The sequence below is a fragment of the Pan troglodytes genome, chromosome 6 (assembly GCF_028858775.2).
Source record: "Pan troglodytes isolate AG18354 chromosome 6, NHGRI_mPanTro3-v2.0_pri, whole genome shotgun sequence".
Taxonomy (NCBI): domain Eukaryota; kingdom Metazoa; phylum Chordata; class Mammalia; order Primates; family Hominidae; genus Pan; species Pan troglodytes.
This window is the reverse complement of record NC_072404.2, coordinates 54,747,607-54,762,935: the sequence shown is the minus strand read 5'-3', so window position 1 is coordinate 54,762,935 and position 15,329 is coordinate 54,747,607. Positions and strand designations below refer to the sequence as shown.

The 15,329-nt window shown below is 39.3% G+C and overlaps 1 protein-coding gene across 1 annotated transcript; it reads right to left on the bottom strand.

Moving 5' to 3' along the window:
- Positions 1-11,879: 11,879 nt before the first annotated feature.
- LOC740571 (dual specificity protein phosphatase CDC14C) lies at positions 11,880-15,036 on the bottom strand. Its single transcript, XM_024357831.3, has one exon. It carries the CDS (start codon positions 14,669-14,671, stop codon positions 13,328-13,330), a length of 1,344 nt encoding a protein of 447 aa, XP_024213599.2. The 5' UTR covers positions 14,672-15,036; the 3' UTR covers positions 11,880-13,327.
- Between the last annotated feature and the right edge of the window lie 293 nt (positions 15,037-15,329).

Sequence of the window (15,329 nt, the reverse complement as noted above, 5' to 3'; positions counted from 1 at the left end):
TGAGTTCTCACTCTATTATTCACATAAAAGCTGGTTGTTAAAAGGAGCCTCCTCCTCTCTCTTTCTCCCTCTTTCATCATGTGACATGCCTTCTCCCCTTTTACCTTCCCCCATGATTGTTGGCTTCCTGAGACCTCACTAGCAGATGCTGGCACCATGATTGCATAGCCTGAAAAGGTTTGAGCCAAATAAACTTCTTTTCTTTATAAATTACACAGCATCAGGTATTCCTTTATGGCAACACAAAATGGACGAACACAATATGGTATCTAAAAACAGATGAAGGAAATCTGCATGAAAACACTCAAAACAGTACCAACATATGGTAGGTACTCAAGAAAAAAATGTTTCTATGTCCTATTTTAGGATTAGACTATAGCAAAATATTATTCAATAGGATTCTTTCATATTTTGCGAAAACTATTCCTGCTTCTTTAATCTCAAAATTCAGGAAAGCCTAATTGAGAATAACTGTTTAGCTTTGGTCTTTAATACTGAGTTTTTGTCTCAACTGACCCTTTTATCACATTTCTTGTCCACTTATTACTGAGTTGTGCTTTCTTCTCTTGGCTCTGATATTTGGCCCCATGACCAATCACTGCCTGATTCACCCATCAGGCATGTACTGGGCAGATGCCATAAACCGATTCCACATAAGGCCTGTAAACTAAAGAAGCTCCACTTTTAACTGCCTCACTTTCTTTTCTTTTCTTTTCTTTTTTTTTTTTTTTTTGAGATGGAGTCTTGCTCTGACACCCAGGCTGGAGTGCAGTGGCACAATCTCAGCTCACTGCAACCTTCGCCTCCCGGGTTCAAGCAATTCTCCTGCCTCAGCCTCCCAAGTAGCTGGGATTGCAGGTGTGCACCACCATGCCCAGCTAATTTTTGTATTTTTGTAGAGATAGGGTTTTACCATGTTGTCTCTCAAACTCCTGACCTCAAGTGATCCACCCGTTTCCGCCTCCCAAATGCTGGCACTACAGGCGTGAGCCACCACACCTGGACTTAACTGCTTTACTTTCTGTGTGGACTCGACTTATTGTTTTTAAGGGGAATATTCTGTTCCCCAACCTTTGTTAGCTTCCTGAGATTTCTGTCTAAGAACATATTTCAAGTTTATACTTACTGTAATGGTATAACAATATCTATGGATAATTTATCATTGGAAAGCTTTTCTGTGTACTTCAAAATCTCCCATATATACTTTATTCATTTTTGAAGATAAATGTGTCCTTAAAATTTGTTAATATTTTATTCCAAGTATTTTCAAAAAGCTTTATTTCTAATTTGTTCAACTTTTAATTCTTAAACAACTGATTCAATTTTGATAAAATTTAGCAGTAATCAGTGTTACACGCTGCAATTAGTTTTAATAATTATTTTTAAAAAGTATAAAGAGAACTTTTATGGTTATTTGGCTTTTGGCAAAGATTCCAAGGAAATTTAATGGGTAAAGAATAGTGTTTTTTGTTTGTTTGTTTGTTTGTTTGTTTGTTCACAAATAAATAGTGTGAGAACAATTGAATATCCAGAACAAAATAATAAACATAGATCTCTACCTCATATTATATACAAAAATTAATTCAACATTCATTATAAAAATAAATTTAAGTGTTAAAATTTTAAACTTTTAGAAGAAAACAGAAGAAAAATCTTTATTACTTTGTTTTGAGCACAAAGTTTTTAAATAGAACACCAAAAACATTATTTCTAAAAAGGACAGATGGACAAATTGAACCAAAAAACTTAAAACTTTGTCCTTCAAAAGACACCATTAAGAAAATGAAAGACAAGCCACAAACTGGAAGAAAAATCTGTAAGTCATGTATTTACTAAAGGGATTGCAAGTAACTCATATTTTTTAATAAAAACAAAACAAACACCTCAATTACAAATGGACACAAAATTTGAACAGATACTTCATCATGGAAAATATAGGAATGGTAAATAAGCATATAGATGCTTAACATTATTAGTCATTAGAAGAGAAAATTGAAACAAGATGAAATAACATTGAACATCCGCTAAGATTAGCTATGATTTTAAAAGACAGACAGTACCAATTATTGACAAAATACAGAGGACTAAGAACACTTATGCAGTGCTGATGGGAATATAAAATGATACAGCCACTCTGAAAACAGGCTGGCATTTTCTTAAAACATGAAACATAAACTTATCATATAACCAGCAATTAGACTCCCAGGAATGTATCCAACAGAACTGAAAACACGTTTGTATGAAAATATGCATGTATTTTCACAACATCATTATTAGTAACACCTTAAAACTGAAAACAATCCAAATATCCATCAACAGTTGAAGAGATAGATAAAAGTGTAGTATGTCCACTAAATGGAAAACTATTCAGTAAATAAAAGAATACATACTAGAGCACAGATGAGTCTACAAACATTATACTAAGTGAGAGAACACAGACACAGACGGTACACATTCTATGATTCCGTTTACATAAATTGCCTAGCACAGCCACATTTGTTAAGACAAAAAGCAGATTGGTGGTTGCTGGGGATGGGAGCAAGGAAGACCTGCAAGCCTGCATGAGAAAACATTTGGTGATTACAGAAATGTTCTGAAACTGAATTTCAGAGATAGTTGCACAGCTCTATAAATGACTATTATAACTAAATTGCACACTTACAGTGAGGTAATTTTATGATATGAAAATTATACTTCAACAAAGCTGTTCAATTTTTTTTAAAAGAAGAAGCTTTATGGAGAACATTTCCCTTGGGAGAATTCAACTGACTTCCTCTTCTCTCACAGGCTGTTAGTGTCTCCTTTTGTGCCAGGCCCCTTTAATCAGTATCCCAATCTCTTAATCTTAAAAATACCCTTCCCCTCACAGGCCTTGCTACTCCATCTGATCTGATCTCTGAACTTTGTTGCCAAAGTCACTTTCTTGTCTTCTTTGCTTTCCCCTGACCTTTAGATATATTATATTCTGCCTCCACCATTTCACCAAAATCATTTTTTAAGTCATGAATAGCGTTCTTATCAATGGATGAAATTAATTTTATAAGGCTTTGGTATCTTTGAATTTTGTGTACTTTCTGACATTGTTGACTCTCTCCTTCTGTATTAAACTCCTCACCCCTTGGGTTCCCTAAAACCAGACTTTTTCTTCTGCATTTCTAGCCAATGTGTTGGAATCATTGAATGTTGAACTTGGGATCATCCTTTCTATTTTGATTGTGTCTGTGTTTGAGGCCTCTTCTATTTTCATTACCCTGTTCAAGTGTGATCTCAGGTACTACCCAATGCTGCCTCTCTATTCTCCCAATCCTGCCTCTCTCGTCTCTTCCCTGTTTCCGTGAATAGCCATGTGCCCAACCCACAAATCTGACATCATCTTGCATTTCTCCTTTCCTTTACTGCTCCACATATGATCAATCACTAAATCCTGCTAAATCTGCCTCCTAAATATCTATTTTCTGATCCCACTTCTCTCTGCTCTACCACCAACCTCTGCAGGAGACCACCATTTCCAGTACCCAAGCCTCCAGTTCTTCCCCAGTCCTCTGAGTCAGCATAACTGGCCTTTAACTGGGATATGCACACCTTCTCTGTAGTTCCAGGTCCCCACGCTACTCCTATCATATTATGTTTTGTGCAACTAAATATCACTGAGTTAATTGATTTTTTGCCTTCTAGATTTTAAGATCTGTGAGAGCGAGGTCTGTGTTGACCTAATTCACCAGTGTATTTACAGGGACCCCAATATTTCAAGGAATGAATAAATGCATAGATTAAAAACAAACAAACGAGGTTTTCAGTTGTAAGCTCAATATTATTCAACAGAGTAGTGCAATTTTTAAAAAGTCCTACTGTGAACCTCAGCTTCACAGAGACCATAACTTCAGCACAAAAAATGCCCTGTCCCACTCCTGGTACTGTTGGCCTACTTGCAGAGTACTCTCAGCAACACAAACAAACCCAGTTAGCAGGCAGGGTTTACATCAGTGAATAGTCTCCAAACTACACTAAATGAGGAAAATTCAGTGAGAGAATGGAACTACTTTAAAATAGTTTTGACTGTCTATGGATAAGATATTTCCTTTTTTTTTTTTTTTTCCCTACAAGGTCTGTGACAAAGACCACTGAAGAAAAGTTAAGTACATATTGCTTTTAGTTCAGGAAGCACTTTATGTCAGAAAAGATGCCCATAGATGGAACAGGATGATTTCGACCTCCAGTCCCTGGAAGTGTTATGTTCAAGATTCAAGATTGTAATCTGGTAAAATATTGGCAAAATTTTTAGCATTAAATGAAAGTTTTGGCTTTAGTGACTAATAATCTTTCTTTGGGTCAAGGGAATCTATAGTAAAGCAGGAAATGGTACCTAATTCTAAATCAATAGTTACTTATTGACATAATCAGAGATATGACATATTAACATCATTCCAAGTTGCCTTGAGAAGCTAAATTTTACCTACAATAGATTTTACAGTGTGCTAACAATAAAGGCAATTTCGTAAATGCCAATACATGAAAATCATATATGTGATTTATAGGTTAGTAGAAATCAGAGAAGAATTCTTCACTGCCTTGAAGAATTAACAAAAATAAATATAGACTTTAGCAAGTAAATATACAGTAAGCTAGACATAAAAAAGCCTTTGCTGACTAATAAAAAATAACAAATTAGGAAACTAACAAAGCATATCTTGGAATTTCTTACCATGGAGATAAAAATAGAGAAAAGGAGGAATATTTACTGATACTGTACAATATACAAAATACTAGTCAATGAGATGAGAAATTAGTGTACAGATTTCTCTTAAAGGTGGTTAGAGGTGACGAGAGGAGAGAACATGTAGTTAAAAATGACATTTATATAAAGTCTAACACAAAGTAGAAAATGCTAGATCTCAAAGAAGTGGGATGCTTTGGGAGTTTAGAAGAGGGAAGAAAATGTCTCCCTTTTAAGAGAACCAGGGGCTAACATGTGGTAGAGGCTCCACTCCACCTTCCTTCATGAAATTTCAAATGTCTGCAGTCCCCTTAGGTGTGGAAAAGAACTGACACTACAGAGTCTCTGTCTTGGATCCAAAATATGCTAAGTCTTCCATTCAAATTATTTGTTCTTTCTCAATACTGATGGGAGGAAGAAAAAAAGACAAGGAAGAAAATTAATCATCTTTATGTGAAGTAGGAGATAGTTGGGCTCCCTCAGGCTTTGCATAGGAGATAATCCCAGAAAATGAACGGTCAAGACTCTTACTGTTTCTATTTTAACAAGGATCTGGCCAATTATTGTTGACAAGCTCATGATTATGATAATCAGCTTGGTCTCCTGTTTCTCTTTTTACCAAGCTTTGCAGTAATAGTCTGCAAAGTACATACATCTCTGCGCCTTCCTCTCCCAGGGCCCTAGCCTTGTTTCTGACACAGAAGTTAAATTCCTGAGGTATTGATACTAAACCCCTGCTGCTCATAATTCCTTTCTATTGCCTGTCAACACCTGGTCATTTTTATCTGATGAACACATTCACCACTGGGTTTCCAAGCAGGACATTGCAGTTATTCATTTATGCCCACAATTTATTAACTCTGTTACAGTCATGAACATAAAGAGTTTGGGTGTGATTCCAGAATTTGCTGTTCCCTTTGAAATTTATTTCAAGGCACTTTGTGACCCTGTAACTTTGAAAGGCCTGTATAAAAGAGAGTTTATTATTAGAGCTACAACCAGTAGGGTGGCTTTTGTTATAGGCCTGGCAGCGATTCTATGAGAGATTTCTCTTTTTAGCTCTTTCTGTGGACTAACCCTCAGTCAAAATTTAACAAGTGCAAACTCAAGCAAACAGGGAGTTTGTGTTAACAAAATATCATTCCATGAGTTTGTCTCTTCTGAGCTAAAATAATAGCAAGTCTTTAAAAAAAAACACCGTAGAAGCCTGATTTATCATTGTTTTATATATTAAAACTTTTAGCTCTAAATTCTTAAACCAGTATAAGAATATAGTGGGATAGAATGATATCAAGGACTTGTTCACAGTAACAGTCTGGGGCCTTAATTTTTCAGGTTCTTTGTAATTTGCTTTTCTTTTATAAAAACATCATTTTTAAAAATTATAATAGACAAGGGTCAGTTATATGGACAATCAGCTATTGCTGCTGCCTATTAGCCATTTACCTATGATGTGTCACTACATTGTGCATTAACTAATACAACATGTTGATTTCACAGCAAGTTTCAGTTCCCATGAGGGTGCCCAGCCTTGCCAAAGGCACTGTGTGATCATTGCATTTCAACTAATTTAATGGCATTATATCAATAATGAGGTTATACATCCTTTTCCATTTACTGTGGAAACACAGAATTTTTTGCTCATGCAATAGCAATGATATCTAATACAGTAATGAATCATCAGAGATTAGAATAAAATAAAAACAAAGAAAAAAAGCATAGACTCATCCATCTTTTTTATCTGAAATTAACTTATTGGCACATACCTTTATGTTTATGAGTTAGGAGCCCTAGACTCCAGTCATGAGAGCTAGTTAAATTATTAACTGTACTGAATTCTATCAAACTCTTCAGGAGAGCAGCTTTGTACTTCGATGATTCTATTGAGATATTAGGAGGGAAGATTTACTATGCTCAGTCCAGGCCTCTCAAGGAAGAAATCAGGAGTTCCTTCAGTCACCACTAATCTAAAAATCCTGCATTTAGAAACTCGGTTGAATCCAGACATTCAGAGGAGACTGACTCAATGCTTGTCTAGTACATTCAAAAACTGAAACCCATAGATATGTTTCAGGGAGCTGTGAGTTCCTCATGATAATTATTTTATTCTGTGTTTTCATTTTGTGGATGATAATAAGAGACTGAATGTTTTTATCTCCCAAAAATTTTTATGAAAAAATCTAATCTCCAATATGATGGTGGTTGGAGGTGGGGCCTCCTGGAAGTGATTAGGTCATGAAGGTGGAGCTCTCACAGATGGGATTAGTGCCTTCATAAAGGAGGCCCAGAGAGCTCCCCTTCCACCATCTGAGGACATTGTGAAAAGAAACCATATATGACCAGGAAGTACACACTCACCAGACACTAAACCTGCTTACTGCTGCCTTGACTTTGAACTTTTCAGCCTCCAGAACTGTGAGAAATCAGTTTTTGTTTTATATCAGCCACCCAGCTTATGGTAATTTGTTATAGCCATCCAAGCTGAGAAAGATAAGATCATAAAGCATTGAAAACCATCACACAATGCAGTATTGTTACATAATTGAATTCCTTACGTTTGTATGTATTTTAATTATAGCATACTAATGAGGAAAGAATTAAGGTAGATTTGACATATAAATTGTGCATTTGTACCAAATTCATTCGATGTACACTATTTAAATAAATGTTTCACATTGCTTAGTTCAACAAATACTTTGGAATGGTTATTCTATATTAGACACTCCTCTGTACCTGGAACTGAAGAAATAGTGTTGAATAATTGCTTCTTTCTCTCAGAAAATATACATCCTCATGAGCCAGATAGAGAGGAAGCAAATAAACTAACACATCAACAAATTCATTTAATCATTTGAAAACTAGGAAATAGTGATGTACGCTGAGCCGGGATTACTGTGCAGTGGACAAGAGAATCAGGACAGTTGGTTGAGACCATCTGGAAAGTTGTTTCTGAAATCTGAATGATAAGAAGCAATCTGTGGCGTGAATGTCATAGGAAAGAGTATATCAAGCTGGAAATACCTCTTAGTGTGAAGTCCCTCTGGCAGAAGTACAAAAGTCCACACATAACAAAAGGCACTGGGGATGAGCTTGGTGGCCAGCTCAAGGATGGTGTGGAATGAAGTGGGGGCAGTAGCCAGTGGCAGATCATGAAGAACCTGTGCAAGCTGTGGCAAGAAGGTAGAGTTTATGCTCTGATGGGAAGCCTCTAATGGTTTTAAATGTGAAAAAGTGGTGAACTGATTTTCATTTATAGATGATAACCCAGGCTATGATGGAGATAAATACTGTAGTATAGGAAGTCAAGAAAGGAAATAAATAAACTGGTTAGATGGCTATTGCTGTGATCCAGGTGAATGAGGATAGGAAAAACTGCTGACACAATGAGGCAATGGGGAGAAGAGGAAGAATCCAGGGTGTGATTTGGAAGTAGTATTGCCATCTATGGTCATGTGCTGCATAATGATGCCACACATCAAAGATGAACCGCATGTGTGAGGATGGTCCCATGAGATTACAATGGAGCTGAATAACTCCTATTGCCTAGTGATGTCATATCACTATGAGGTAGCATAAAGCATTACGCACATATTTGGGGACATGCTGGTGTAGAGAAATCTACTATGTGGCCAGTTATATAAAATTATAGCAGATACAATGAAGTTCAGTACATAATACTTGATAATTGTAACAAATGACTATGTTGCTGGTTTTGTATTTACTATATTATGCTTTTGTTATTGTTTTAAAGTGTACTTCTACTTAAAAAAAAAGTTAACTGTAAAACATCTTCAGGCAGGTCCTTCAGGAGGTGTCCAGAAGAAAGTATTGTTATCACAGAAGATGACAGCTCCATGCATGTTATTTTCCCCGGAAGACCTCCCAGTGGGACAAGATGTGGAGGTGGAAGACAGTGATACTGACAATGCTGACCTGTGTGGGCCTTGGCTAGTGTGTGTGTTTCTGTCTTAGTTTTTAACAAAAAGTTTAAAAAGTAAATAAAATTAAGATTTAAAAACAGAAAACAGCATATAGAATAAAAATATAAAGAAAGGAAATAATTTTGTACAGTTGCACAATGTGTTTTAAGCTAAGTGTTAATAAAGTAAAATAGTTACAGGAAGCTAGGGTTAATTTTTATCAGAGAAAAATATTTTTCAATAAATTTTATGTAGCCTAAGTGTATAGTGATTATAAAGTCTACAGTAGTGTATCCTAATGTTCTAGGCCTTCACATTTGCTTAGCACTCACTCACTGTCTCACCCAGGGCAACTTACAGTTCTGTAAGCTCCATTCATGATAAGCTCCCTATAAAAGTGTATCATTTTTTATCTGTCATACTTCCACCTTTCACCAACTTTTCTAAGTTTAGATAAACCAATATTCGCCATTGTTTTACAATTGCCTACCATATTTAGTACATGATGTACAGGTTTGTGGCCTAGAAGCAATAGGCTATACCATATAGTTTAGGTGTGTAGTAGGCTATCCCATCTTTGATTGTGTGAGTACACTGTATGATGTTTATACAATGATAAAATTGCCTAAGGATGCATTTCACTAGCCAAGTTTCTCCAGAAAAACAGAATCAATAAAATAGATGATTGGTAGGTAGACTAGATAGATAGATAGATACCTATCTACATACATACATACATATAGATATAGATCTAAAGATACATATGCTTTCACACTATGTAGATAGAATATAACAGATATCATATATCTGTATCTATATACACAATCTATAGGAAGATATTTATCATAAGGAATAGGCTCACATGATTATGGATGCTGAGAAATCCTGTAATTTGATCGCTGCATGTTGGAGACCCAAGAAAACCAGTTGCATAATCCCAGTCTGAGTTTAAGGGCCCGAGAATCAGGGGCATCAATGTTGTAATTTCCAGTCTGAAGGCAGCAGAAGACCAATGTTCCAGCTCAAGCCTTCAGGCAAAGAGGAGAGTGAATTCCTCCTTCCTTCAACTTTTTGTTCTATTCAGGTCTTCACCCGAGTAGATGATGCTGTACACCCACCCGAGGAAGGGCAATCTGTTCTACTCAGTCTACTGAATCCAATGTTAATCACATCCACAAATGCCCTCACAGATACCCCTAGAATGATGTTTGACCAAGTATCCAGGCACCCTATGATCCAGTTAAGTTGTCACATGAAAACTTGCCTAGGCCCAAGAAAAGAGAGAGGTAGCAATCACCCCTGTGAGAGGGCTAGAGGGGAAGGGAGGAAGTAGGTAGGGGACAGGCTAGGGGCATCAAGCTCAGAACGGGGAAATTCTGGAGGCCGGCGGACCCGCGTGCTGCCGGGAAGCACTGGCCACGCCAGGCCATTCTGCTCTCATGAGGCGCTGCTCTCCACCAAGTTCTACAAAAAGCCACGTCCGTCCCTACTTCCAGGAACCCAGTTTTGCAGATGCTCTTCCTCCAGACTGTCCTTGACTCTTGATAATATTGAGTCCCCAGAAAGCTTCAAGGGCACCTAAAAATATTCACTTCTAATTTTAATTCCATCGCAAACTGTCCCGGTGTACTTTCAGGGCTATTTAAGGCTCTTAAGGGAATCTATCGGACAGACACAGTTTCATGTTCCATAGCAACAAGGTCTTCTATAACAAGGACTCTAATCCCAGAAGATTCTGGGTGTTTGTGGTTTTAGTTGCAGGTGAGGGGAAGAGTCCACTCTCATTCATAGCAGGAAGAACTTTCCATCCCTCAGACCAGAGACTTCTTGGATTCTAGAGATGGTCCCCATAAGTCGAGAGACGGTCCCCGTAAGTGTAACACTGTTGCTATGCACACCATCCCAAGCCATTTGATTATTACAAGGAATGTTGCTTCATCAAATCACAAATTTTCTATGACTAATTTCAGTGAACCAGTTAAGCAGAAGGATTTTTAGAAAGAGTCACAGTGATAGCAATTCTAGGTGGAAACTTGAGCAGGCAACATGAAGAGGCAGTTTATAAAATGAAAAAGGACTGTGGTTCCGCCAACACCCTTCCCTTTCTCGGACGAAACACCAGGAGGCTTGTTCACCGTGAGGGAGACAGTACTCACAAAAGCTGTGGCACCCACATTTACTTGTTCTGATGGGATGAAAAGCCAAACTAAGAAGGAATCAGATGGAAGCACAATTTTCACAACTACCTGGATTATTATTTATGAAGGGGATGGCCTTAAAAAGGGTAAGGGGAAGAAGAAGTGCCCTGACAATTCAATGCTTTATGCATGGCACAGTTTAAATATTTGTATTGTCTCAGCTTAAAATAGCAAAAGGAATGTTCCTCCTCCCACCAAAATCTTATTGAAGAGTGGTCTTCCCACAGCCAAGTGGGTCTTTGTGCCTATTCATTTCCAGGGACAGAAAACCACTGTTTTTCTGTGATCCAGTCCCCAGTGTTTAAAAGCTAGCCTGACCCCACCCCGTAGTGCTTGGCAGGGAAAGAGTCACTTGTTTGGCTGAGAATACAGCATCTTCCGTCTCTCCTGATGCCGGTCAATTTCATACTTTCTTCCAAGAAAGTACACCAAAATGGAGGCACTGCCTTTCAATTACTTTTTGCATTAAAGACTTTAACTTGTTTATTCCAACTGCTTTGATTTCTTACAGTTTTCTGAAAAAGGCAGCTTCTTAAAATGGAGTTGCTTCCTGATCTGGCGCACGCCTTGTGACTTAGGAGGGCATTTGTTTCCCACTGCCTGTCAACATCTCAGCCCTCCATGCTCCCAGCACAGGCAAAAATGGGTTAACAATCATTAAACCACCCACTTCTTATGGAAGGAACTGAGGTGAGTACTAAATATTCTTTTATTTTGGGCCCCATTTTTTTTTTTTTTTTTTTTTAGCAGCAAAACAATTCTGTTTCTCTAATTTCTTCATGGCACAGACTCTGCTGTGTTCCAGTAGGGTTGCGGGAGAAGGCACTCTGCAGAGTTACTAGTCGTGTTCCCTAGCCAAAGGCAGCAGTGAGATTCAGAAGCAGATCCTTGTTACTGAGATCACAGGCCTTATCAACGGCCTTAGGCTGATCTCATAAGGAAAAAAAAATCCAATGTTACAGAGAAGGATTCTAAAAAAGCGGTAACTTTTTTTTTAAAGCCGACATTATTTGGGATTGCTGTTTCCAAGGCGAAAAACCAATAGTGTGTTTTTTCCATGCATGGAAGGAAATATGATTTTAATTTGTATGACTGGCAACCAAACAATGGGCAACCTCCCAGTTCTTCAGTCCCTAAAGGACAGAAAAAGGAATGACTTGCAACATCTTCCAACTCTGAAGTCAGTTTCTCCTTCTGAGTCTTCTAAAGCTACCATTAATATTCTCTTGCAAGCTTCAGGTTACCAAGGTATCACCTGGTATTACAACATGCAACAGTGTTTAAATGTGGTTTTCACAGATTCTTGTTAATAAAGCACTCTTTGGTGGAAGACAAGCAGCTTGGGTACTTATCAGAGTTAATATTACTACAGTATTACAAACAGTCAAGTGAAGATGATAAAGCCAAATAGTATCAAATTACAGAAAGTACCATTTCAGTAAGGCCTTTTGTATCTTTACAAATTTTGACACAGGGTCGCAAGCTGAACAGAAAATAAATACATAAAAAACCTCCATCAGATCCTCAATTCTTCTGAAGGCCAGCAACTACAATGCTTGCCATCACAAGGACACACATGCACCACAGACCAGCCAGCTGCCTGGGTACCAGAGGGCTTGGGTATTTACACCTGAGACTAAATTTACAACAGCATTTTTGTCGTTCAGCTTGAGAGCTGGGCCTTTCTTTGAGTCATTCTTTTTGGGAGCAAGCCCCCCAAAATCCAGCCATAAACTGACCCCAAAACTGGCCATAAACAAAATCTCTGCAGCACAGTATCATGTTCATAATGGCCCTAATGCCCACGCTGGAAGGGTGTGGGTTTACCGGAATGAGGGCAAGGAACACCTGGCCCACCTAGCCCAGAGTGGAAAACTGCTTAAAGGCATTCTTAAGCCACAAACAATAGCATGAGCGATCTGTGCCTTAAGGACGTGCTCCTGCCACAGTTATCTAGCCCAACATATGCCTTTAATTCGGCCCATCCCTTCGTTTCCCATAAGGGATACTTTTAGTTAATTTAATATCTATAGAAACAATGCTAATGACTGGTTTGCTGTTAATCAATATGTGGGTAAATCTCTGTTCAGGGCTCTCAGCTCTGAAGGCTGTGAGACCCCTGATTTCCCACTTTACACCTCTGTATTTCTGTGTGTGTGTCTTTAATTCCTCTAGCGCCACTGGGTAAGGGTCTCCCTGACTGAGCTGGTCTCGGTACATTTGCTTGCACCCAAACTCAAAAGTTCATTACTGAAACCCCAGTGGACATTTTCTCCATTGATTAGCTTCTTAGGTGGAAAGCAACTAAGTCTTTTGCAATTTTGTTTTGTTTTCAAATTGTGCTAATTTCTGTTGCAGTTTTCAGTTCCTAGAGTCTTCCTTCAGTTCTGGTCACAGGTTTTTACTTAATGCAAAACCATTTTAGTCCTTGAAATGGAGAGAAGCAGCTATCTGTCAGGGGGTCCTGATGGCTACTATGTTCTGAAATCTTCGAGTCAGAATAGCAGGATGGGAAGAATGTAGTCACAAACAATCCACCAGATGACAACACTACACAGTGTAAAGGTCAGCACAGCCAGGGGAGATGGGAGAAGAATATCGTTTGTTTTTGATTGTCTTCGCCTTTTCAGGGCCCGACGTCTATCACCTTGTGTCACTCCATTGATTTCGTCATCATCACTGTAAGGTTTGGGTTCTTGCTGGTCTTGATTCTCGACCCCATTTATGGAAATGTCATCAACACCAGAGAGAAGTTTGGAGAAGGCTGCTCTGTGTTGTCCATTCTCCTGCCCCTTTAACTTCTGACGAAAATAGTCCCCTTCCAGCCAGAGGCTTGTTTGCTTCATCGCCAAAAACTGCTGCTGAGGCCCAATCACCAAGCCAGGTCTGCAGATCCTTACCCACGCAATGGTCTCGGCTGCTGTCATCCTGTAATGCTTCATGATGTAGCAGGCTATCAGAGTGCCCGTGCGACCAAGGCCAGCTTTACAGTGTACTGCAATGGCACCCTCAGCATTTTCACAGATATCCAGAAATCTTTTGACAATGGCATCAGTAGGGGTGCTGCCATCCGCAAAGAAAAGATCATGGTGATCGAAGCCAGCATCCGTAAAGCGTTTGGCATCATACATCCTTTTATTCAGACGAATAATGGTAGTAACATTGTGATTCTTAAAATATTGAATATAAGTCTCGGGAGAATGTTGGTGGTAACCACTTTCAAGTCTGGCTCTTGAATGAGGTCCACAGAAGGCAATAAATCGGTCTGGTATTATCCAATTTAAATCTCCGTTTTCTGCTTTTTCATAGTGTTCATATTCATCAAGGTTAAATGAGTTGAAATTAAGGAAGCCATACTGCATTGCCTTCTTTACTGCATGAAAACAGTCAAGAAGTGTAATGTAGAAATTGCAGCTTCCGTAGGCAGCATCTCTGAAAGGAATATAGGGTGTATCTCCAAAGATTAATATTCTATATGCTGCTTCTGGGGTTCTCCCCAAGTATATAACCATGTAGCATCCAACAAGGAAGGCAGCATTTGCTTGTTTTCTCTGATCAGAGCCAGTAAAATGAACAATTTTCTTCCTTAACATTGTAATGGACTTTAATTTCTTATTTATCTTGCAACAATATCTGTAAACCATTGCCAGATTGAGTGGTCCAAAGTCTTCGGAGAAGTTCTCATATTCGAGTTCATTATCTATGCTGAAATAATGTACATTTGATGCACTCTTTGGTCTGCTGTAGAGAATGGCAAAACGAAGGCGATCGGTGATGTCCAGGTACACGTCGTCCTGGGGGTCCCGGCGGCGCGGGTCCTGCTGCGTGGAGCTGCGCATCTTCTTCACACCCGGCGAGGTCAAAGAGCAGCGCGGCGAGCATGGGGGCGCGGCGGCCCAGCTCGTCCGCCCCTTGCTTTTCCGCTTCCTGGAGGCGGCCGCGGCCAGTCAGGGAGCAACGACCAGGGCACCGCGCGCGCCGGTCAGGGAGCAACGACCATGGCCCCGCGCGCGCCCGCCGAGGCTCACGCCAGTGCCGCGCGGGCTCTCAGGACGGTGGGCACAGAGCGGCATTGCAGGGACTGCGGGAGCCGGCTGAGCCCGGAAAGAGGCGGTGGTGCAGGAGCCAGAGGAGGGGCCCAGCCCACAGCGCCTGCCCAGCTCCCTCCCGCAACCGCCCTCCCTTTGCTTTTTAAAACCACGAGCTGAAGGGCTATACCATACTGACATCAACAAAGTGTTCGATGAATAAGTCATCATGCTCTTGTCATAGCAACCACCTGGATCTTAACCTTCTCTCCAGTCTCTGGAAATTCAGCCAAATAAGTGTTACTTCGAGTATATGACTTTATTACCAAATGACAGTATTTTTGAAGCACCCATTTAGGATCCATTAAAAGTTGGAGGTTGTGACCATTTGATATTGAATGTCATGCCTGCTTGGAGACAAGTTAATGTTGACATATTGCTCTTTCACCAACTCTTCCAATACCCCAAC

What these genes read in the sequence shown, in the direction of transcription:
- LOC740571 (XM_024357831.3), bottom strand. Translation starts at nt 14,671, where the DNA reads ATGCGCAGCTCCACGCAGCAGGACCCGCGCCGCCGGGACCCCCAGGAC.